The sequence below is a fragment of the Balaenoptera physalus genome, assembly GCF_965194825.1.
Source record: "Balaenoptera physalus genome assembly, chromosome: 6".
Taxonomy (NCBI): Eukaryota; Metazoa; Chordata; class Mammalia; order Artiodactyla; family Balaenopteridae; genus Balaenoptera; species Balaenoptera physalus.
Window position 1 is genome coordinate 56,444,594 of NC_138885.1, and position 24,844 is coordinate 56,469,437.

The 24,844-nt window shown below is 36.3% G+C and overlaps 1 protein-coding gene across 5 annotated transcripts in view; it reads right to left on the reverse strand.

The window, feature by feature from the left end:
• Positions 1-24,844, reverse strand: part of FAP (fibroblast activation protein alpha) — a 78,444-nt gene that overhangs the window by 25,425 nt on the left and 28,175 nt on the right. For all 5 annotated transcript variants that reach the window (XR_014264628.1, XR_014264629.1, XM_082464990.1 and 2 more), the window contains 10 exons: positions 21,971-22,043; positions 21,145-21,265; positions 20,090-20,244; positions 17,968-18,071; positions 15,683-15,818; positions 12,038-12,082; positions 5,896-6,000; positions 5,727-5,797; positions 3,302-3,355; positions 1,543-1,667 (listed from right to left, as the gene is read on the reverse strand). Coding sequence is in view for 3 of the 5 variants with exons in the window: in XM_082464990.1 (XP_082321116.1) it covers positions 1,543-1,667; positions 3,302-3,355; positions 5,727-5,797; positions 5,896-6,000; positions 12,038-12,082; positions 15,683-15,818; positions 17,968-18,071; positions 20,090-20,244; positions 21,145-21,265; positions 21,971-22,043 (989 nt within the window). In the remaining 2 variants the exon portion in view is untranslated. The remainder of the gene's footprint in view (positions 1-1,542; positions 1,668-3,301; positions 3,356-5,726; positions 5,798-5,895; positions 6,001-12,037; positions 12,083-15,682; positions 15,819-17,967; positions 18,072-20,089; positions 20,245-21,144; positions 21,266-21,970; positions 22,044-24,844) is intronic.

Genomic DNA, 24,844 nt, shown 5'->3' on the forward strand with positions numbered 1-24,844 from the left:
ACACTTTGCAAAAGGCAGCAATGTTTTGATCTTCCCTAGAACCTATGTTCATTCTGCAAACCTTCAATGTCTATAATGCACTAATCATTCTTTTTGGACTTATGAATATAAAGATGAAAGGAAAGCAGATTCTACCTTCAGAGAGAAAATAGACAACCAGATGACTCAGGACAGTTAGTTCAATGATACTATGTGCCTGGCATGTAAGCTTTCAATATATGCTGCATAAACACATAGCTTGGGATGAAAAATGTTGCATATAACTTGAGAGGGACATTTAATGTATACCTTGAAATGCCATAACCACAATCAGCACATATGGTCATGAACAACAATCTTTTGACTTTTCAGAGATGCCACTGACCAAACCTTTTGTGAAAATGTTGTATTAAACTGACATCTTGTGCCATCTTGAAGGGAGCATTTGGATTAAAATGCTTACTCATTTCCACGGCTGGGGCTGAGGTTTTGGGCCCAGGTGATTGGACTGAGGAAGTGGCATGTCAGGGTGGTCTTCCATCTGGGAAGTAAAGGAGACCTCAGGGTCCTCTACAACTGAGCAGGGATCTCAATCAGTCAAAGATTCTATTTATTCTCTGAGCTGCCCACCGGAATATGTGGAGTTGATGCCAGAAACAGGAGAGTGGCATATGTTTTGTAATAACCCCCTTTGTTTTCTGTCCCCCCTCAACTCCCATGGAAACTCAGGGATTAATGGGAATGGGGGGCAGTGTCGGGACAGAGGATGGAGGGGTAGATATTTTACAGATCAGTTTTCCTAATCCCCATGATGACTACCAAGGTCCTAATGTATCTCATTGATCTACTGATTGCCTAACCCAACTTTACTACGTGTCCAAGATATAGATGAAAGGTTACACATAAAATGAAATTATCTGGATAGAAATTGTTTGCTAAATGGACATATAGCCTAAACATCCAGGAAATGTCTAGTATATTTTATTACTTGTTTATTTTATACTTGAATGAATTACTTATCATGTTTCCCAAATTTAGAAAGAAGATACTAGGTGACAAAAGCTCATTTTCCATCCGCATTGAAGCTATAGGTCAAAGAATTGCTGGCCTCCAAGGCAAAGAGCTCAGGTTTCTTTCCCTGGCTATAGGAGACTGACATTTCTGCAGGTAAATGGGGCTGAAGTCCAGCAACCATTTTATCAGAGGACATTTCTTTTTATGATATTGTTTTGGCAATACAACATCATGGTGCTGTGGCACTTGGTGGGTAAGAGGTTGGGATTTACAGCCAAGGGACTCTTGCTCCCATCTGGCTCTCATGCTTACCAGCAGTGTGGACCTTTAACAAAAGGTCTGTTTCCTCAACTGCAAAAAATGGAGATAATAATTCCTTCCTATCCTCCTTACATTTTTCCCCATAAGCATTAGATAAGATAACCTAGATAAGTTCCTCACATATAATAGGTGCTCAGTAACCTGTAGCTAAGGTTTGATCAGATAGTGATGACGAGGACAAAGAAAGTGGCAGAGGAGGGTAGAGAATGCGTTAAGTCCATTACCTACCGTAGCAGACGAGTACATAGTACTTGGCATAGTCGCTGAAACTTGCTGTGTAATATTGGCACCTTTTTCTCCTTAGATGGCAAGTAATGCACTTCTTGCTTGGAGGATAGCTTCCAATGCTAATTCTAGAGGAAAATGAAAATAAAACTAAGCTGAAATTTTGAGATTGTATTTATCAAAATGTACTACTCCATGTAAAATGACTAATTTACATATTGACATCAAACTCACTCTATTTTTCTGTTGCCAATATCGTTTAAAGTAAAGGGGGAATCACAGGATTTTGATCTGTCTGATTTTCAGTCCATCTTTGCCTGAATAGGCACAGACTTTGAGAGAGAAGCCCTCTGTGGTTTTCCTGCGGTGGGAGAAATATCTAACACCTCGAATGGGAGCCAAGTAGTCAATTCTCCTAACCATCACTTTCTTACACTTTACAAAGTGGTTGAGAATGCATAGTTCTTCCACGTCCCGTCTTTCTTCCTGTGTTCCCACGGCAAAAGATACAATGAAGATCTGACAGTATCACCAAAAAAAGGGGTCCCTGTCCTTATATATCTAGAAGGGGAAATTAGTAATTAGCCAATTGCAAATAAGAAACATGGTTCTATGTAGCTCCTGTGGCTTTCATTTTATTTGGCAGGAAATTTGGGCTCATGGAAGCTCTTCCTGGAAATGTTCCCTCCACACATTCCTACACAAGCCAACCTGTACTTACCAAGTTTGGGCCCACTCTCTGGGTGACTGGCTTTAACAAACTGCCTCCCAGACTTTACCCCAAACACTCAGAGTCTCATCTGGGGATGACCAGGTGGAATTATGCCAGGATGGAGGCACAGTTGGAGTCCTGCTGTGGTAGTAAGGTTACCTGTGGCCACTGCAGTGTTCCTTCCGCTGCTGCCCCTGACCTTGCCTTGGGCATGTTAGAGGGTGGCCAGAGCCATTGCTATCATCAGAGAGGGAGTCTTCTCAATAGATGAGAAGCCATGATCCAGGAGGGAACAGAGGAATGCAGCAGAGGGAAAAATTTCTTATTTTCTCAGCTACAGTTAGTAGTATTCATGTTCATATTTTGGTGTGATCTTGGAAAACATTAGGTAGGCAGTTAACAGTAAGGGGTCAAGGTCAGCATGCCCAGGTATAAATCCTGGCTCCAACAATATCACCAACGTCATAGAGTTGTTGTGGGGATTAAATGAAATTACATATGTAAAGCAGATAAAAATGTGCCTATCGCAGACCACCAGCCCATGGTAGCTATTGTTTTTGTTTCCACAACCAGAAGGGGCTTTAAAGGGCACCATTCCAGTCACCAAGGGGGCCAGTGGACTAACTTAAACACTAATTTAGGGACAGAGGTGAATTATTTCTAATCATAATAGGCTTATGACAAAGCGAGTCACATTAAAAGAAAGCACACATTATGGGAATAAATACAATGCCTGGTACACAGTAGGAAAATGAATTTCCTCAATTACCTGTAAATTTAGTTGAAATGTTTAGTACCATGTTTATATCAGCATTAAAATTTCTTGATTTTTCTTTTTGAAAACAAACATTTTGAGTCAGCTAATATGTTGGGGGGTGTATATTTTTATACTGATGTGGCGTACAACAGTCTGAATATTTTATTTTAGTTCACAAATTAATTTTATTACATTTCAGCTTTTTAAAATATTCTATACATTCTGAGGACTCTGACAGATTTTTATTTAAATTTCAATATATAAAAATACTAGAATAAATTGATATAAATTACCTATAGATATTTCGTCTTCCAGGGTAGCCTTCAAATTCATTGCTAGAATAAAACCTGAAAATATATTCAGAAGTTATTAAATAAGTATTGATGACTAAATGGTGATAGAATTGTTAATGCTAGTACTAATATAGTAAACAATATAGTCCAATGTTCATTTATGAAACAATTAATTGGCACTTATGTACACAAATCCCTGCTGTTCATACCTCTGTATTTTGTGTTCTTACTCTGACTTTATAAATTATAATTCATATATAAATATATTTATAGCTACATAAAATATACTTATAAATATGTTTATAAATTATAAATTATAGGAGAAATATTAAATTATGTTGAGTACTCTTTTTTCTTGTATGTATATTATACTCTGATGTATTAGTTATGAGTCACACAAAATAAACTAGGATGTTTGATTAATATCAGCCCTTTCATTTCCATAATTAACAGTTTACTGATTTTGTATGTTATACTATTTAATTTTGTCTATGATTCCGAACATCTTTAGAACTTAGTTTACAGAAGCACTGACAGTAGATAACTTTTCTATAAATCAGGAAACTCGTCCACTGAGGGATACCACACAAAGGGCCATGTGAATTTACCCAGAAGCAGAACAAGTCACAAGAGAACACACTTGTTACTTAAGTATCTGAGTCCCAGTTTTAAACTGTTTTACTATAGCCACAAGGTGGGAAATCCAATTTAGTGGCATGATTTTCACTCCTCTATGAGTTCATCTGAATATCACAAAGTAACTGACTTTTAATTTTTTATTTTTATTTTTAGGACGAGCTCTATTATTAGAGTGTTAAAAGTTTGGAATAACCTAGGTTTGGTTACTAATTTTTAATTCTCAGAACTTTTTATTAACCCAGGTACTTGTATATCCTCACTGAAATAATAGCCTTGTAATTCCCAGTAAAAGGAAAAAACAACAGAATACACCCCACTCCTAGTATTAATTTTACCTTTTAAACCAGCATCCTTCTAAATGTCTTTACTGACTTCACAGGACTCCAAACAACACTTATACTTGCCTTTCCCACATCACCTCAAACTATCTGTGAATAAACTATTCAGTAGCTTTTCTAAACAGCCTCCTGCAGTTTTCTTGTCATGTCAAAGTTTCCACAGTTGTCTTTATCTCTAACACTTAGAACAGAGTCTACTTTCCCTTTTTCCTTTTCCTTTTCCCTCACAGCCACTGACCCACCAGTGCTGTTCAGCCTCTCTCTTCACTGTCTGTCTACTCTTCCTTTCATTCATTTGACAGTAGTGTGCCAGGCACTATATGCCAAGTTCCAAAGATGCAAAAAAAGGAGGCATAGTTTTCCCTTGGAGTCCACGTTTCATGGCCACTTTTCTAGTTCAGTCCTCTGTCACCTCAGGCCTAGATTATGACCATACCTGGGTCTTCCTGCTTTCAGTTTTCCCCTACCTCCTAAACATATTATTTCTGAACTGTCCCATTTGTTTTTATCTTGTCACTCCTCTTACACGGGCGGTTTTAATGGCTCCCCCATGTAAAGTCCAAACTCCTTTGCCGACAGTTCAAAGAATTCCATGGATTAGCAATAGGTTTCTAAAGAATTTTTATCCAGTGAGGCTGGACTAATGATCCTCCTCTTTTGCTCTTAGAATTCCAGCTAATGGCACCCAGGTTACAAGAGAGTGCCCTGGATTTAGACTTTATTAAAAATAAGGGAAAGGAACTGCACATTCTTGATTAGAGATGTTTGATCATAAATGCTGATTTTAAGAAGATTTATTTAGACAGTACGCAGGATGGACTGAAAAGGAAAGACCTGGAAGGAAGAAGCCCCATGTTGAGGTTAATAATAAGAACCTTAGATTTAATGTGTTTTAGGTTTAAATCCTAGTTCTGCCACTATGTAGCCTTGGCCAAGTTAATTAAATTTCCAAGTATCAATTTTCTCATCTGTAAAACTGGGATCATCATTTCTACTTTACAGTACATTGTACACAACAATCACTCAATAAATAATAGCTGTTATAGATAATAATCTTAAACTTATATAACAGTGAATCACTACAAGAACATTTCTATATCAAGGGGCTGTCATCATGGACTTCTGAATCTTGCTTATTGCTTCAAGTGCTGGGGGGAAATCTATCTTTAGAACCAGTTACTATTTTAAAATTTTTATATTTTTAATGTAATTATATACCAAGTACCAGAAGAGAAATAACCACCTACTAAACCTTCTTTCCAAAGGGAAATCATGTTGACTAGTTATTAAAGAATGTGCAATCTTAATGAAACCACAACTGTCTGAACTAAACTATAGAATAAGTAACAAAAATGCTCTTAACTGAAAGAAGTGGTGCCGTATCCTTTGTATGTCCATCAGTGCCAATTAAAACCTGAATGGTGCATCAAGCTTCATGCAATACTTACAGTGAATCCTGTGTTACTCTGAATATATTTATGGCCTCCCACTTGCCACTTGTAATTTGAATAGCATTTTCCTATAAAAAGACAAACATTATGTTGTGTGAAGCTGAGCGTTATTTGAGCAACCTCAAGTGAATGATCTTTGAGGAGATAAATCTTGGAAGGAACATACCACAGTGTCTTTGATATAGTGAATATGTTTGTAGCCATTCTTGTCGCTAAATATTTTGTAGTATGAAATGGCATCATAGCTGAAAGCTGGTGTTGAAACAAAGAACTGAAAGAAATGAACAGAGGTTATGTTCAGAATTCAAAGCAAACTATAGATTCTTTAAAGCCATGTGTGGTTATAATTATCAGGACCACAATGCCTTGCCTCCTCTCCTTCCGTCACTCACACCTGAAATTCCATTCTTTCAGATGGACAGCTTTTCTGGTGCTTCTAACAAGCACTTACATATTCCAACTACTACTTAATTGCTACTACATACCCGTGGGCTTATACTGTTTAGTTTGATTCAATTTCTATGTTCTGAGATTATGTGATTTGAAATAGAGTTAAACGAATCACTAATGAATGTTGATGTTTAACCAAGTCAATCTTCAAAATGTGGGTTTTGACCAAAGTGACTCTTCTGAAGCTCTTTTAACTCTTGATTTGTCTGATGTCAAGCACCTAATGCTAATGCTACAATAAAGACATCTTAAAGATTAAAATATCATGACCTGCTAGCCACAGTTTTTAATGGCAAGAAGAGACTTCTGGACTTGAGAGAAAAATGTAACGCACGACAAGCCAACAGGAGGATTACTCCTTGAACTCAGGGAGCAGAGCAGACCTCATTGCTCATCTCTGACCTCTTCCCAGGGCCCATGCTCTCCGCCTGCTGGGAATTTCGGAGGACCTAAGGAGTCCCTGCCACAGGTCTAGTGTGACCTGAACAGAGCAAGCCACACCTCAGCATCCTGAAAGGTACAGATAACTAAAGTCCTGCAAATGTCCTCACACAAAATTTTAGCTAGTAATTTCTCCCTTAAAAAAAGAGACTCATTTTACATCTGTTGGTTTCCTTTTTTTCCCGGTCATTGGGTTGGGGAAGGATGGTAATGTGATGAAAGTGTCCCATGAGGAAAGAGCTATTCCACATCACGCAGAGCAGAGCAGAGCAGAGCAGAGTAGATATTCCTACAAGTTATCCCAAACCAGCTCTCTTAGCTGGAGTGCTTCCACATGACAGCAAACCAAGACTTTCAGATTCTTTAAAACTGCCCAAGCAACAACAACCAAAAGACTACTGGTATCTTTTAGCTACAAACACCTATTTTGCTGATACCATCTTGCTGGGACCCACTTTTGAGCAAAAAGAAAGCAAAGGAAGTAGCTGTAGGCCTCTTTAATGATGGTCCTACCTGTGATTTGATACTTGATGCTTTTTGATAAAAGTCATGATTAGAATTTCATGATAGTAAAATGCAACTTATTTGATGTGGTGTCGGTGGGGTCTTAATAGTGTTCCCCTAAATTCTTTTCAACCCAACCTCAGAAGATAACTGTTGTGGACTGAATGTTTGTGTGCCCCCAAAATTCATGTGTTGAAACCCAACCCCCCAGTAGGATGGTATTTGGTATTAGGAGGTGGGGCCTTTGGGAGGTAATTAGGATTAGATGAAGTCATAAGGTAGAACCCTCACGAATGGGATTAGTACCCTTACAAGAATCACCAGAGAGAGTGCTGCCTCCGCTCTGCTCTCCGCCATTGAGGATACAACAAGAAGTTGACGGTTTGCAACCCAGAAGAGAGCTCTCACCAGAACCTGACCCTGCTGGCGTACTCATCTCAGACTTCCAGCCTCCAGAAATGTGAGAAATAATTTTCTGTTGCTTATAAGCCACTCAGTCTACGGTACGTTGTTATAACAGCTCAAATGGACTAAGACAATGACCCTATTTGAAAATAGGGTCTTTGCAGATGTAATCAAGGTAAGAACTGAGATGCAATCATAGTGGATTAGAGTGGGCCCTATATCCAATGACTGGTGTCCTCATAAGAAGAGATGTGGACTCAAAGTGACCCAGGGAAGAAGGCCATACGAAGACGGAAGCAGGGATTGGAGCTGGTGGAGCTCTAGCCAAGGAAGTCCAAGGATTGCCAGGGGCCACCAGAAGTTGAAAGAGGTGAGGAAGGATTCTTCCCTGGACACTTCAAAGTATGGCCCTGCTAACCCCTTGACTTTGGACTTCTAGCCTCCAGAATGATGAATTTTTGTTGTTTTAAGCCAAATTTGTGGTAATTTGTTACAGCAACTCTACGGAACTAATATAGTGTCCTAAGTCTTATCTATTTGGCATAGAATTGATGTTTTTAACAAAATGTAAAATGGAATAATGAGAAACTGCTGTCTCCTTACGTGATTCCTTTATTAGTTTCATTAATAATAAGACCAGCCCTGGTAGGATTTTGCGTATTGAGACTCAGTGAAATTGAGAGCCAAGAGGCCCTGGAATAGGAAATTCTGATTTGCAATTTTGACGATGGAATTTCATTAGCATAGGTCTGACAAATCACTGTTTCATTTTAGAACGAGGCTTTACCCTCTTAGCCAAATGATTATTTACTAGTAACCACTTCACAGTGTCTCCCTCTCCCCCCCCTAAGATGAAAGACAAAAACTGGCTCTCCATTGTCTTAACCACTACAATGGAACTGGGGTCACAAAATATTATAAGGTGCCCTAGTAAAAAAATACTCTCTTTACATCTGCAGTTAGGGAACTCTAAAAAAAAGATTTACTTCTAGATTAAAACTGAAAACTTCATTTTCATTGAAAATAAAAAATAAGAGGGCAGAGTATTATGTTTTAAGATATTAGAATTGGGCAAACAGGAAGAATATTTTTGCTAGGCAAAGACTGTTATCTTCTCCCCTTTTATTGCAGACATCCAAGACAGCTGCTTTAGATGAGCAGGTAACTTGGGTGAGGTAAAGAGAGTGTGAAATATTTCCGCCTTCACCTTGCCAGAGTAAGGTCCGTAATGCATCCTGAGTTAAGTCCCTCTCGAGGCAGGTCACGCCTGGGCCCTAGATAAGCGCATGTCACTAGGTGGGCCTCAGTTTTAACAAGGCCTCTTCACAGGTCCCTTTATCATGCTTAGATGTGCTGATAAATTCTTCACCTCTACGTGCAAAGTCACTTAAAACATTTTTCTTGGAAGGTAAGGTTATTTACCACCAGTTAATTTCTTGCCACAGTTGGTAAATAACCTGAGGAACTACTTATCTAAGGCTGGTGCCTAAACTGAGTCCACATGCAGTCAAAAGCACGGACTTTCAAGCATCAAGTAGAACATCCATTTTTCCGAGCCAAAGGATTTTGCCAACCGCCTAAAGGAAGTGTGGCGTGTTGCTTAATTACTTTAAAATAATTTAAATGTGGTTTTGCAATCTAAGCATTATGTTTTCAGTGTTTGTTCTTCACATTTTAGCAATTAAATATTAGATTCTTTGATTAAATCTTCCTTTTTGTCTGTTCTCCACAGGGTTAAAAAATATATACATATTCAAAGTGAATTTGTTGTTGTTATTTTTCTAATCAAATACCAAAGAAGAAGTTAGGGTACTTCCCCCAAATTAAGACACAATATCTCATGCAGGAGGAAAGGAAAGTGACAAGTAAAGTTCTCAAGAAACTATTTGCTAGTTCTGTGCCTGAAACTAACATGTTAACTACTTTTAGCAAGTCATTTAATCTCACATTTCTAATTCATAGGTGATCTCCAAAGGTCTTTTTCAGTTTAAATCTCTTTGATAAATACTAAAGGAACAACTCCTCTAAAATTGCTCTTTAAATTTATATTAATATGACTAGGCTGTACACTTTATCCAAAACCCTCATAAATATTATTCGAACAAATGTCTGAAAGACAAACATTTCTAGGTTATTTCTGGGCAATTTTATTAAACCACTGGTTTCATTATAGGTCAAAGGAAGCTATGCAGCATATTACCACACATGAGTTATGACTAAATAAAGTCATGAGTTCAAAAGATGTGTCAGAACTTGTAAAATCTAATGACTGACCTCTTGAAAGCAGTTGCCTTGGGGAAGTGTGAACTTACTCTTGAAAGCTACCATTTCAAAAAAAATTTGACAATTCCTCTTCTGATATTCAGAAAGTTTACTGACTATTGGATACATTTGAAGAGATTGAGATTAGTACACAAGAAAAATAATTTTCCCAATAGAATTCTAAAGCTACAGGTATTAAAATGATCTAGTGCAAAATCATATGTTGCAGATACATATTTCACTTATTCACTAGGTTTATTTTGGCATGACTTTTGATTTAATGTAGAGACATCATCTTCCCTCAAAGGACACATATGTGCTTCCACTGAGGGTATTTAAAACAATATTCTAAAGCTTTAGAAGGCAATTAATTAATTAATTCATCCATTCATCCAGCTCTTGTTTGCTGAGATTGCAAGGCTGGTGCTATACAAACTATAAAAATTGATAAGATACAATTGTTTTCCTCAAGATGCTTATACATAGGAGATTTCAAAAGATGCATTGTAAAATGTTTCAGTGTGCTTTGAATGGTGGCACTATTTTCAGAATAAATGTGTATGGATTCTTAGATCATGTCTTTGATAAGGTTGTTGGTATCATTGTTCATCTATTTGTAAAATCACATCATTCATGTTACTTTATGGAAACTCTAGTTATACTATCTTCATGGAGAACACAGCTAAAGGACATATTCAAGTATTCTTTCTTCCCTCATTCTTTACAGGAAATCTCTATAATGGCAGTAAACTTGTAAATTAATTTTTTCCCTTTCTTCAAGTTTTCAAATGCTGATCTAGGAACTATCTTTCTGGAAGGTGAGCTTCTGATTGACCAAGAATCCAAACAAATTAGAAAATCCTGTTCTTTCACTGACTACTTCTCATTTTTCCTGTGTTATTTAGTACAGCATCGAAGAGTGAATTAAAATAGGATTTTCAGGACTTCCCTGGTGGTCCAGTGGTTAAGACTCTGTGCTCTCAGTGCAGGGGGCCCAGGTTGCATGCTGCAACTAAGAGCCCGCATACTGCAGTGAAAAAGATCCTGTGTGCCACAACTAAGTCCCAGTGCAGCCAAATAAATAAATAAATATTAAAAATAAAATAAAATAGGATCTTCCTTTTTTTCTGAATTACACACTTATCCTTGTTACCTTGTTATTTTAGAATGCAATGTACATTTACTTATACAATTAATAAAGTAATAACTATTCTCTAGTTAATGAATAAAACTGAAGTATCTTTAACTGAAGACAGAAAGTAAATATATGTAAGCTAAAATTGCTGACTCCAGGAAAGTATACAGAAAAGAATTTTTACTATCTGAAGATATTTACTTCACTTCACATCCCATCTTAATTTAAAGTTTTAAAAGACATCATCTTAGAATTGACTTCTGAATTCTTTATCGTCCCTTGTCTTGGGTTAATGTGTTAAACTAGTTCTTAAGAATTTCTTTTTTCTTTGCATGTGTCCAAATCTCAGAAGAAGTAGCCTTTTTTTCCCACCCAAATGCTAGTTGAATTCAACCACATGTGTGTGGTAAATGGAGTATCCACACAGCATTCACTTATTATCTGTCCTATTTTGTATTCTTCATATAGGATATAAGATACAAGTGATATTTTCCTAAAACATGATTTATTTCTACACAAAAAATCCTTATAAATCACTGAATAAAACTATGCAAAAAAGTCCAGATATATGTGATCACAAACCATAACAAAACGCACACTTTCCTATTGGATACCACTTTACTTAAAAACTAGAATGAATATGCATATATATGAAATACATCTAATCATTTTAATTTAGATAAAATTTAATAAGCGGTAGGTTGTCTCTAAACCAAGGATACCCAATGTAATTATTTTCCTTGGATTCAAATGGCTAATAATTATTCAGATTATTTTAAGCAAATCAGGGATTGTGTTCTCTTTTGAAAAATGATCTTTATTGTATTTTTAAAGAGGTAATATTAATTATGGTTACCAGAGAGTTGATTGAAAAAGTTAAGTTTGGAACATGAGGTATATGATTTGTTAGATTTGTTGATTTGAATAGAATTCTAAATATATACACATTAAAAAATATCTGGCACAAAATTGCTGAAGGGATCACTACCTTTGTGTTTTTTACCTTGATATTTTTCTATAAAAGCAAGTAGTGCCAGTTTGGATACATTTCAAATACTCCTTTGATAGCTGAGAATTTCATTAAAAGATAAGGAAAAGATAGCAATCATACTCCACCATCCCATCCAGTTCTGCTTTCTTCTATATGTTCCTGGGTCTAAAAGAAAAAAAAGATCAAATAAAGCATAGCGTTAGGAGGAGTTTTCCCTAAATATAATCTGGACATTTGAACAAGTTAAGCTGCCTGGTTGGAGTATATTATTGCTAGTCAACTAACTTCACACTTGAGTTTAAGATGACTATATTCAAAATCTAATACAACAACACCATTGCATACACAAGGATGATCTAAGGGCTGTATCTTATTTCAAACCATTCATAATTCTGGTTAAATTTTCCATAAGGCAGTGACTGGAATTATGACAATATCTATGGAGGCCTAGCACAAGCCAAACACTTGGTGTCATGTAGGTAAAAAGGCATTTCACAGTGGAGTTTAGATTAATTTTTTTCTTTTCTCAATCTTATGAAGCAGCTAGAAATCTTAAAATTTGCACTGAATCTTATTTTGGTATATATTTTAGCATAGTACAATCAATCATTCATTGAACGAATATTTAATAAGCCTAAAAAAATGAATAGACTTTTCTAGACAATTAGAGGAAAAACATTCTAGATAGAATGAAAAGCATAGAGACAAGGCCAGCTTAGAAAACCACAGGTGGCTCAGTATGGCTGAATGGAGGGTGACTGTGGGAAAGAGAAGATGAGAGAATGTAGAGGGATCAGCAAGATCGTAGAGAAAATTGTATTCCACCCTAGGAAATGTGGATTTCTCCTGCAGGTAAATCCTTTGAAAGACTTCAGAATCACAATTTGAAAAATATAATTGGGAACATGATACAGAGAATGGATTAAGTGGGTAAGATAGAGGGAAGCACAAAGAGCCATTAGAAGGCTACTGTAATGTTGGAAAAAGGATGCTCAAGACCCAAATCTAGGTAGCGGTAGTGACGGTGGAGCAGAGAAGATGTAGCCAGAGATACATAAAAATTCAAATCCTCAGAATGAATTTGTAGGGCAAGTGGTAATTGAAAACCTCTAGTATTAGATAAAAATCACCTAGGAGAATAATAGGGAGTTGTGACAGAGACTGTAGGATAATTAGCAACCATTTCCTGTTTTTGCTAGGACTTCAGGTAGGCTACATTTTCCAGGCCGCCTTCCAGTTGGATGTGGTCATGTGATAAGTTCTAACCCGGGGTATGTGAGCAGAAGTGACTCATGCTGTTTCTACACTTAATCTATAAAACCCTCTCATACATGATCCTCCATTCTTTTTCCATCCGCCCTTTCCCGCCCCCCCCCCACCCCGCGGGATGTTGATGACCAGGTTTGAATAACCTTGAATACCCTTAGAAGCCACTAGATGAAGATAGCAGAAATGTCATCAACCTGTGTTCCTGAATGACTCTGTGAAGCAGGGCACCCCATCCCATACCCTCACCATTCCCCACTTACCTGGACTCACTATTAGATGGTTACATGAATGTGCAAAAAATTTCTATTGTATTAACCCACTGAATTTTTGGAGGGGTTTTGTTGTTATTGTTATAGCAGTTAGCCTATCTTGCAAATACATTAACTTGGAAAATAATAAGATTTCTAGAGAAGTCAGAAGAGGAAGAGCTGGAAAGGAAAAGAACAGTCAGTAAAGTAGAAAGAGAACCATGAGAGAGTACTGTCAAAAAAAGCAAGGGAATAATAAATTTTAAAAACACAGTTTGGATTTTCTCTTACAAGGATAGGCCAGTGTCTCAGAGAGAACAAGTTAAGACAAGACTTAATAAAGTAAAACTTTTTTGATTTATTATTTCTAGCTATTAAGATAAAATTAATTTTAATTCCCTTTTCAGAGAAGAAAGAATACTATGATGTTTCTCCCCCAAACTACAAATTTCTTAATAAATCTTATTAATATAGTTATATTAAGCAATTATTGCCAGTTTCCTTTGCCTCTTTGTTTTGGGTATGACTCCCAACATGAATAAAGTGTTGCCAAGTCACTTAACCTTAAATGTTATTTGTTTTCAAAACAAAACATACACACACACACACACACACCCCGGTCATGAGTATGATTACTGGAAAATTCAACCCTGTTTTTCTTAAATCTGAAAATATGTTCCAGGAACTTACCAGGCTATTTTGAAACAGAGGTTGTTTTGAAATTCTAAGGTTATTCAAACCTGGTATTCTAAACTTAATCACTGATTTTGGCCATAAAACTAAAGCTTATATTCCAGGGAATTCCACATCTCATTGAATGAGCATCTTATATGTTCTGTCAGTTTGGATTAAGTTGTCTCAGATTTGATAAATTAGAATTTCAAATTCCAAAGCAATCACAGTTTTAAATGCCTAGTTTTAAGAGCTAAAAATTGTATCTAAATGACCAATCTTATAGTTTTAAACTAGTAAAATTAAAGCAATAATTCCTAGTATCTAGATTCAATGAAAACGTTAAAGATATATTCACCGAAAGCTGACTAATCAGACCAATGGCTTTTAATTAACTAGAACAATCAAGTTTTGTTTTTTGTTTTTTTGCCTATGATACTGCATTAAAGCCAAAAAATCTTTCTGCTTTGTATATCAAACTATAAATAAGATAAAAATCAGCTCTAGCATATTCCATCAAAATTAGTCAAGCTTCTTATAGACACAGTAGTGATTTAAAAATATTTTTAGCCTGAGTAATGTTGACTATTATAGTCCTGATATACTTCCAAACAGATTCATATGACTTTTTTCTTGCAAAACATAATGTCCTAATTTCTAGATGGAATTTAGTGTTTTACTTTGATTGCTTTGTGCTTTCTTTCTTCCTTTATAAAATAGGTTTATTCTATATTTGGTTTAATGAAACATTTCTTCATAATTAGATGTCTCATGAAATGTACCCATAAAATTTCCTATTTAAAGAAAACATTTTGTGTTTCTTAGTCTCTAATATGAGTACTTATGAACAGGCTTATTTTGAAGCTTTTCGATTGGTGAAGTAGTTTTCTGACTCATTAATTCAACAGATTATGTTTGGATTTGAGCAATAAAAACAATTAAAACTCAACAATAAATCTGTGCCTAGTTTTTTTTTCTCCCTAAAATTAGCACAGTATTGAGCTCTCTTCTAAGATAACAGGATAGCAAGATAATTTGATCTGTTTCATGTCATTCTTAGTTATCTACTTTTGATTTTCAAATGGGAGTATTTGGCTTTCCTTTGATAATATTTGTTTACTTTGGAGTTTTGATTTTTCAGTTTTGACATTGAATAGAACATGTTACCATTTGCATTTTTTCTCTAATTCTTTTGAATAGAACACATCTATTTCCTTAATGGACCCATCTTACCTTTTCAACTTCATTATTTTGCTTTTTTTGACTGCCAATCTTATAATCTTAAAAGGATGGATTTCCATCCTAATTCAAAACCAGATACCTGATTTTCCCAGTATTACGTTGTTTCATTTAGTCTTTTTCTCTATTCAGTTTCAATGCTAAAGTCTTTCAAGAAAACAAAAGGTACCTTATTTATTTAATAAAAATAATGAACCTCTTAATAGAGTGTTTTTCTGCAATCAGGAGTTGAATGCAATAATTCTGCTTTATAATATAAAATGTTAGCTATAAATAAGTCACCACTCTTGTACTTTCATCTTCAGAAACACACCTCTGTGGTTTTAATACAACTTACCTTTGGACAGCTCCATGTCTTCCAGTCTTCCCTGAAATCACATATAGATAAGACTGAAACATTCTGGATTCTTTTCAGCCACTGCAAACATATTCGCTCATCAGTAACCCATGTAAGCCAACTGAAATAATAATCACTGCAAACAAATCAAAACAGACAGTCACAACCATAAATCAATATCACATTCAAATAATTTCTTAATTTGTGCTTTCTAAAGGATGTATTTTATTACTCTGAAATATTTATTCCATAGATAAGGAAGGCAAAACATTCCTTTCTCTGCAGAGAAAGTTTAAATATACCTGCTGACTTTTAAAGAATATCTATAAGAGAGTTCATTCATCTAATAGAATTATTTTACACTTGAGTTTTCTCCCAGTTGGGATTTTTATATCTCAGGAAAAAATGTAAGACAGAAGGCCAAAGCTACTGGTCAATCTAGAGGAGAAAAAGCATTAAACTGGTTATTTTCCCATAGCTAAACTCAACTTTTCACTTCTTAACTGGTTGAAAGAGAGCTACGTGGGTAAAAGATAGGCAGGCTTGTGTTGGAAGCTGAGTTTTAGCTGTGACCACGGTCAGGGGTTGAAATTCGGGTTAATAAAATGGAGATGATGTATGCAAAGTAACTCAAACAGTGCTTGGCACAAAGTGGATGTCAGTGAAAGGCAGCAATGGTTACTTGGCTCTGAGGGTGAACTTGTAGTTAAGAGAACAATGTAAATGAACCACAGAATGTTGGACATTAATATAAAAGGAATCACAGAGCTAGAAGGGGTCTCTGGCTCAGATTCTGGCTTTTATCTCCTACTATTTATACTACCTTAGGCTAATTACTTAACATATCCATGCCTCTGTTTCTATATAAAATGGGAATAATAATAGTACCAATTTTAAAGCTTTCTGTAAAGATCTACTGAGAACGCTTAAAGCGCTTACAAACTATGCTCACTACATAGTGAGTGCTCAAAAAACGTTAGCGGGCTTCCCTGGTGGCGCAGTGGTTGAGAATCTGCCTGCCAATGCAGGGAACACGGGTTCGAGCCCTGGTCTGGGAAGATCCCACATGCCGCGGAGCAGCTAGACCCGTGAGCCACAATTACTGAGCCTGCGCGCGTCTGGAGCCTGTGCTCCGCAACAAGAGAGACCACGATAGAGAGAGGCCCGCGCACCGCGATGAAGAGTGGCCCCCGCTTGCCACAACTGGAGAAAGCCCTCGCACAGAAACGAAGACCCAACACTGCCAAAAATAAATAAAAAAATAAAAATAAATGTACTAAAAAAAAAAAAATGTTAGCTATTGCTATTGTATCATTAGTATTTTACAGATGCTTAAACAAGCCTCATGACTCCTTACATGATGCTCTTCCTATCATTCTGCTTGCACCCTAAGGGGAATGACACATAAAAAACCGGATGTATTCAGTCAAGCTTTCATCAACTAGATTAGGGTGGGGAATAATGGATAATTTAAAAAATTAAAGCCATTTTTGATTATCTGAGAGTGGATTCATCTTGGCAAAGCCCAGCAGAGGCCTCTGATGAAGTTTTTTTCCTATTAGTGATCAATCATCTGGCCCCGGCTGACTTTCCTTCCTGAGGCAGGAGGAGAGGAGTCAAGCCTTGGCCTGATAGGGTGTGGGAAGGGGTAAGGAGGACCACCAGGCAGGGCTTGGGGACCCCTCCCCTTTACCCACTTCAACCTGAATGACCAGGACTAATCAGACAAGATGTACATAGGGCACCATGCTGGGGAAGTGAGAATGCTTCTGTCCCCGTCTGCCTGCAGTTAATCCCAAAACAGATAATTCTACAACCAGACCGTTTCAAATAGACTGCATCCTAGTGAAAAACGCTAATAGTTGGAGAGGGTTGGCGTGTCTTCTCCTGTTCGTCATACACGTGTGATAAGCATGATCTACAAACCCTGGGAGAAAGTAGGTCAGACTTGAAAGAAGCCAGGGTGAGGGTATATATGAATTTTACTAACTCTCTGTTTGTCTCTAGCTTACACTCACACATCCAGAAGTAGCACTTAGACTGACCACCATGGTCATCTTTACACGTGTGAAAAGGGCTAATATTTTCAAATCAATTTAAGAAACTTATTTGTGAATTTCAGTTTTGTTATATATTTAGCTGGGCATGCTAATTTTATGTATGTATTTATTTTTGCTGTAGCATATACATCATAAACTCATTAGAAAAGAAATATAAACCTTGATGAAGAAATTTCAGTGTTAAAATTCAGTTTGGAAAGTGGGAAGCAACGGAGATTAATATACCTTGAGGCTATCATTGTTGGAACTGGCACTTCTCTGGGACCTACATGCTCAGGATAAGTGCCATCAACAATAAATATCCGAACAATGGGGTTCTTAGCTCCAGCCTGTGAAGAAAATGGAGATATAGCTCATAAAATTCTAATTATCACCAACATTTTAAAGACAGTTTAGGAATTTAGGTATATTTTTATAAGCTAACAATGTTAGGTATATTATTGTTGAAAACATTCTAATTAGAACATGACCACGAATTTCACTGCAGTGCAATTACAAATATTGTGCAACCGGAGTGAAAACACATATTCTAAGTGATCAATGAGGGAGCTTTGATTCATAGGGAAAAATATTTGGGCTATAAAAATGCAGTTCCGTAAGTGATATTCTCTTTTCTGACTTTTAAGACAGATATTTCCCATTATTATTGTTATTAGGATAATTATAATAATATTTCTTCATGTGCCAAGGGGAGTGCTGAGGGGGATTGATTTTGGGAAGGGAGGGTAAAGAATAGATAATGAAAGATACCTTTTGCTTTTACCCTGTAATTTGGTCTAGGACAATTACCGGACAGTCTACTAGCTGGTTACATTATTACTGCTATCAATACTCCCAAATTAGGAAAATTCCACCTCAAAATAAAGTGTCATGGGATTTACGCTGTTCTTGCTTTGTGCTTTACGTGCTAGTATATGCCCTAGATTTACATGACAGTATAGTTCATGCCCAGACATCTTCTTAGAGTTCTGTTATTTTACCACAGAAAAAGAGAATCTTATAATTGTCAAACAATTTAAATCCGCAAAATTTAGATATATAGCCATAAATGGCTCCATGCTGTTTGGCTTTATCTAAGAAATTGTCCAGGCTCTCCTCACACCTTCCTGTTTCACTCTGAGGTTTAGGTGGGGCTTTCTGCTTCTTTCAAGTTGTCTCACTTCTCAGTTCAATGTCAGATGTTTCAGCAACTTCAGCCTTCAAAGAAACATGAGAATTTGGGTCCTGACTTCTCTGTCAGTGTGAGTTACTACTCAGTTCTGGATTTCTTCATCTCTTCCTGCACCCTACAACCTTCTAAAGATCCAAGTTCTTTTACATCTTTTGGGTTCCAAGTATCATACCTCTCACTTCCAAACATCTCAGCTTTCAGACTTTATATACAACCCCTGAGGGGTCTCTTACCTAAGCACTTATCTCCTATCCATTGCCTTTTCTCGAAAGACTTTTAACATAGATTTTAGATTATCTGGAATTTCTATTTCTCTCGCTATGGCCACTTTGACTTGCTTTGGAATCCACTTGTGTGTGTGCATATCCATCCCGTCTTTGTCACGTATAGGGACCCATTGGCTCCATCTATGACAGTGTTCCCCTTGGCAAGGGAAAACAATAGTGACTTAAGAACAAACAGCTAAATTCTAAAATCACTTCCACTCCTTGTGCAAGAGGAGAATTTATGATTTGATGCCCTTTCAGATTTCCTGTCTAAATTAAATTAGGATACGACGTTTCTCCACCGTGACCTGGCCATTCTTCTTTTGCATACAGGTTGGCTCTCTTGAGACATGGGACTGCATGTGAAGTATGTAAGCTAAGGATTCTAGTATATTTATATGAGAAACTTAGGGCTTATACCATGTCTAATTCCCTCAAAGAAGGACCTAGGCTCATAAACTTAACCTACCATGTATGTCCAGAAAAGACCATAACTCAGGCTTACTTCGACCCGACAGGAACACCACATTCAACATTTTAATTTCTCATTCAACTTTGAATTTACATGAGAATTCAAGAGGGAATTGCAAAACAGAACTTTACCCGAATTTGGAGCATGAAATATGAAAAAAATTAAAATTAAGTTAAGCTTGTTTTTCCTCCATGATCTAGACCATATGTTTTTCAAAGACTCTGCAATGGATTTTGCAAAGACTACTTCATCCAGCCCAACCAGATGTCCAAAGCAACAGATGTCCACATAAATAATAGAGCACAGTACAATGTTTGCCTTACAATGCACAAGGATAAGAAGCTCTCCAAACTTGTTGATCCCACCTCTATTCATGGTATTGGTTGCTCATTTTGACACCAGGGAAATGGAAGCATCTGCTAAAAGTATTCCACATACCTTTGGGTATGGAATATTTATTGTTCTAGGATATTGTTCATCGCCATAATAGGAATAGGCAATAACTGGTATCTCTGTATCATTAAATTCTGCATATGCCAAAAATTTTCCATTAGGAGACCACCAGAGAGCATATTTTGTAGCAAGCATTTCCTCTGAAAAATAAATACTACCATATTAATTACTATGACAGTGTACTGTTAAAATCATCATAAATACTTCAAAATACATTGTATATAGCCATTTATTAACTGAAATAATTTATTTAATGTGGATGTGACATATGCCATGCTTTGGTTATCAAAAGATAAATGATCCAGGTTTAGAGGAATAGTTTAACTTAATACCCCATATCAAACATCAATTAGTCTTCTGGGGAATTGACATTAATCAGAAATGTAATTTTTAAAATAAATAGTAAACATCTCAACAATAATTAATTTTCCCTTTTGGGGCCGCTTCTGATTTTTACAGTCATCTAAAGTAGCCAAAACAAGGAGAACTGTACTTATACTACAGAGTGACATAAATTTGAAAGTTGACTTTCTCTCCTGGGAATATTTTTTTAAAAACCAGTTAATTCAGTTATATACATTTTTAATAAAGGCAAGGACTAGAAGACCTTTTAAAGTCCAGTTAATTCCTAGATACTATATGACCCAGAAAGAGGACAAAATTCATGAACGCATCAAGAACTGAGAATATTTTCCTGCAAAATAATACAGACAGTTGTTTAGTTTTGGAAAAAAGGTTTATTTTGCAAGAAAAAAACAAACCCGAGAAAATGTACTAACACAGCATCTAAGGGCCATATACTTCTTGGAATATAAATTATTACTACTACTTTATAATGCTCATGAAAATAAATTCTACAAGTCAGATGACAAGATTTTGTTCTTTCAGAATTTGCACGTCCTGTTCATAACCTGATAACAGCTTTCAGAAATGCCACCATTCATCTCAGTAACATACCACTCATCTAAACGTTACTAAACGTGTGCGATTATTTTCAATTAAAAGCCTAACGGCAGCAGTAAAAAAAGAATACAGCGTACCTTCATAAACCCAGTCTGGGATTCCATTAAATATTTTATTTTCTTTTCCATTATATGTTATTTGAAAAGGTGGGTCTTCTGGTCTTTGTTTCAGATAGATATTGTTTTGATAGACATATGCCTAGAAGTGGTGGTAAGTTAGTTAACAAGGAGAAATTTCATAAGAAATACAATAAAACCTGCATATTTGTGTTAATTATTCACCTAATACTTTTAAAAAGAGTGATAATCCAGATGCAAAAAGCTCCATAACTAAGATATCATTTTAATAGGTCAAGAAACCCCAACGAACTTACATTAACAGTATGATTTTTAACATAACATAAATATTATGATTTTAAAGTCTATATATTAAATAGAGAATAAAGTCTACTATTATATTCGTTGCCTTTATTACCTAAATAAATAATTGTGTATATTGACAGAAAGTCAAATAAATCTCTGAATATTAATAGCTAGCCAGATCTAATCTTTATTTAGAGTCCTTAAATAAGAGCTTGGACAAAATTTCATGTTGTCTGAAGCTAGTCTGGGAAACTTGTGAAAACCATATTTTTCCTGAGCTTTCTGGCACAACGCATTCTGGCTGAGTATAAGGATAAAGTTTTTGACTGCGATATTTAAAGAAGTCTATCCATGAGCTTGAGATTTTACGGAATTCTCAGATGGGTTTCAATTTATCAAAACTCTTCCCGTTTTTAACCACTTAAAATAGTCATAAATGTATTTTTTTTTTCTTTCAGGCATGGAAATTTAACAAAGGCCAAAATCAAATGGCTCCTCTTTTATTTGAATGATTAAACACTTCTATAATTTAAACATTTACTAATTTACTCCCAACAGGCGACCAGCATAAATACTGAATTGGACGAGGAAGCTCATTTCTTCTTATAAACTCTCTAGAAGAAAAGAAAGAAAATAAATAAATACACTTTGCTGTTCAATGCAAATAACAGGTATAAAAAGAAAAAATAAACAAACAATAAACATAAAGCATCATCGTTTCTGCTTCTTCAAACCTAATGGAAAAAATGTGACAACATGGGACAGAGGACATGGGGTAGTAGTTGGAATTCTTCACTAGTTACTTACAGGTCATTTAACTTCTGACCTTTTATATTGAGGTGAGTGGATTAAAGGGTTATAGACTGAAAAAGTGGGAATACCTCCAGAAATTACCTAATGGAACCCCCCTCATCTTATAGAAAGTAAACTTGAGGTTAGAGAAATGATATGACTTTTTAAACATCATATTGCTAGCTCTTGGAAGACCCCTCATTAAACTCAAGCCTTTTAACCCTCAGGACTGTAAAATGTGTACACACCAGGCTGAGATGGTTGCTGAAGTGCCTTCCAGCTCTGAAATTCTATAATTGTGCTGAAGTTTAATATGTACTCTTCCACATTTTCATTCACAACCGCCATCTCTGTGAATGCATATGCATTTCAAATTTTTGAAAATAAGATGCCATTTGACAATCTCCCCAGGGATCTGACTTGAAATCAGAAAAGGAAAGGAACATCTGATCTCAAGCTAAACTGAAAAAACAGATCATATACTGGGCAGTATGCCTTAAGCTTGAAAGTCCTCCACTCCACCCATGGGGAAATTTCAAATATATTATTGACCAAAAATCTCACTTTGATGCTTAGAGTTGCCCTGCAAATACTCAATCGACTGACTTGCACTGTGGAGTTTCTACAGTTCTTCGGCAAGAATGTGTTCAGATTTTTATGTGTTAAAGAGTTGTAGGATGCCGTGCTTAGGTTTTGACTATTATTTTCTTGGAGACTGTATGAATAGTTTCATCAAGAATGCTTTTGTGGAGATGCAAAACAAGACCTGCCTCCAAAGTATAATGTGAGGAGCCTGAAGGAAGACTCCTTGTCTCCCCACTCCAAAAAAAATCTCTCCAACTTGGACCTAACATATGCTTGATATTTCTACTTTTCCCATTCTTCTAAATTTTGGACACCTGTGAAGACTTGCAACGCACGTTACCTTGATTTAACTTATTAGGTCATGAAGTATGAGGCCTAGCGACCAATGAGGGAAATGGCACTAGACAGATCAGCTTTGATTGGAGAAAGAGTGATGGCCCCGGAGGAAGGAGACTATTGGTGCTGCAGTGGGAATCCTGATTGCTGGAGGGCAGTTTATGAGCACCAGGCCCCTGGGAAGTCTGGAACAGATCAACATATGAGGGCACAGGCAAAAGAATGTCCCAGAAGAGAAGACATTCATCCCTGGTTTACAATTCTCTCTCAAACCAGTGTCCACATTAACTTTGACATTGTAACACTGCCTTAGGTTTCCATATACCAAGGAATCATCTATGCAAGCATGCAGACAGCACCAAGCTGAAAATCTCAGTGCACAGTTTCTTCATGGCAGGCAGGTCACCACAGCTGCCATTGTCTGTGTTTTACAGTATGAGAGAAAGCGGAGGAGCGTGCTTTACAAAGGCTGTCATCCCCTCAGTAATCCTTCCCTTGCTTGAAATCAGAATTATCTTCATTTTCTCTATGGTAGATTTTTTATAAACCTTTTGGAGGCACATAGAAGACTTGGAATGAGTGATATTCAGTCTTGCCTTGAATCTCAACAAATTTGTCATTCTTCACTCCTTAAATTATGGTATATTTACCTGATAAAAAACCAATCTGGCAAATTAGATAGTTGTGCAAGAAAAAGCAAACAAAATAGTGGTTTGATTAAATTCACTGTACAAAAGCTAAATATTTAAAATGATTCTAGGCCATAAAGCTTATACAAACCATGATTGAAATATTAGTATTGTCATCTCCTTTTGGAGTGCTGTTTAATTTGGTGAACCTCAACATAGGTAGGATGTGGAGAATTTCAAAATGATTAAAAGAAAAACAAAGAAATGATTAAAGCCTTAAGAAATTCTACTGAAAGAGTAAGGTTTCCACTTCACTAGTCTAAATGTTTCTTGAGAATAGGGTTGGCACCTCAAGCTCATTTGTGTCTCCCCACATATGCTTTTCACATAGTAGGTGCTCAATAAACACTTCTTGAATTTGGTAACAATGTGGATATAGAGAAAAAGACTCAGAGTGCATTAGACGGATTTAGAGTCTACGTTACATAGCAGTTCCTATTTCTTAATTTGACAGTTTAAGAAGATCAGAGTTATTCTTTTCTGAACATTTAAAAGAAGTAGAAAGATAAAGTTTTTTTAAATTTTTGTGTTCTTACTAGACAAAAGGGGAAATAGACCATAAGATTTTTCAGTACCTCTTCAAGCCATACAATTATTTTCACTTTTATATAACAGCAAATAGGATATCGCATTAAGATGAGTAATTTAACCAATTCATTGTCCATACTTAGTCAGAAAGATTTTTCTAAAGTGCAAATCTGATCATGTCATTTCCCATTTAAAACCGTTCAGTGATTCCCTATTGTCATCAGAATGAGATCTAAACTCTTCTTAATGGTTTCCTCATTATTATTTGGCCCATGATTTCTGGCCTCAACTCCTTCCCAAACTTACACCACCTCCTACTAGTAAGCATGCCCTCCTCCAATTTCAACTCAACTGACCTACTTTGAGTTTCCCAAACACTTCGTGCTTTCGTTTCCCTTTGGGCCTTTACATGTTGTTCTTTCTGCCAGTAATTCTCTCCCTCAGCTCTTTGCCTACCTACTCATTCATTTAATTTTTTTTCTTTT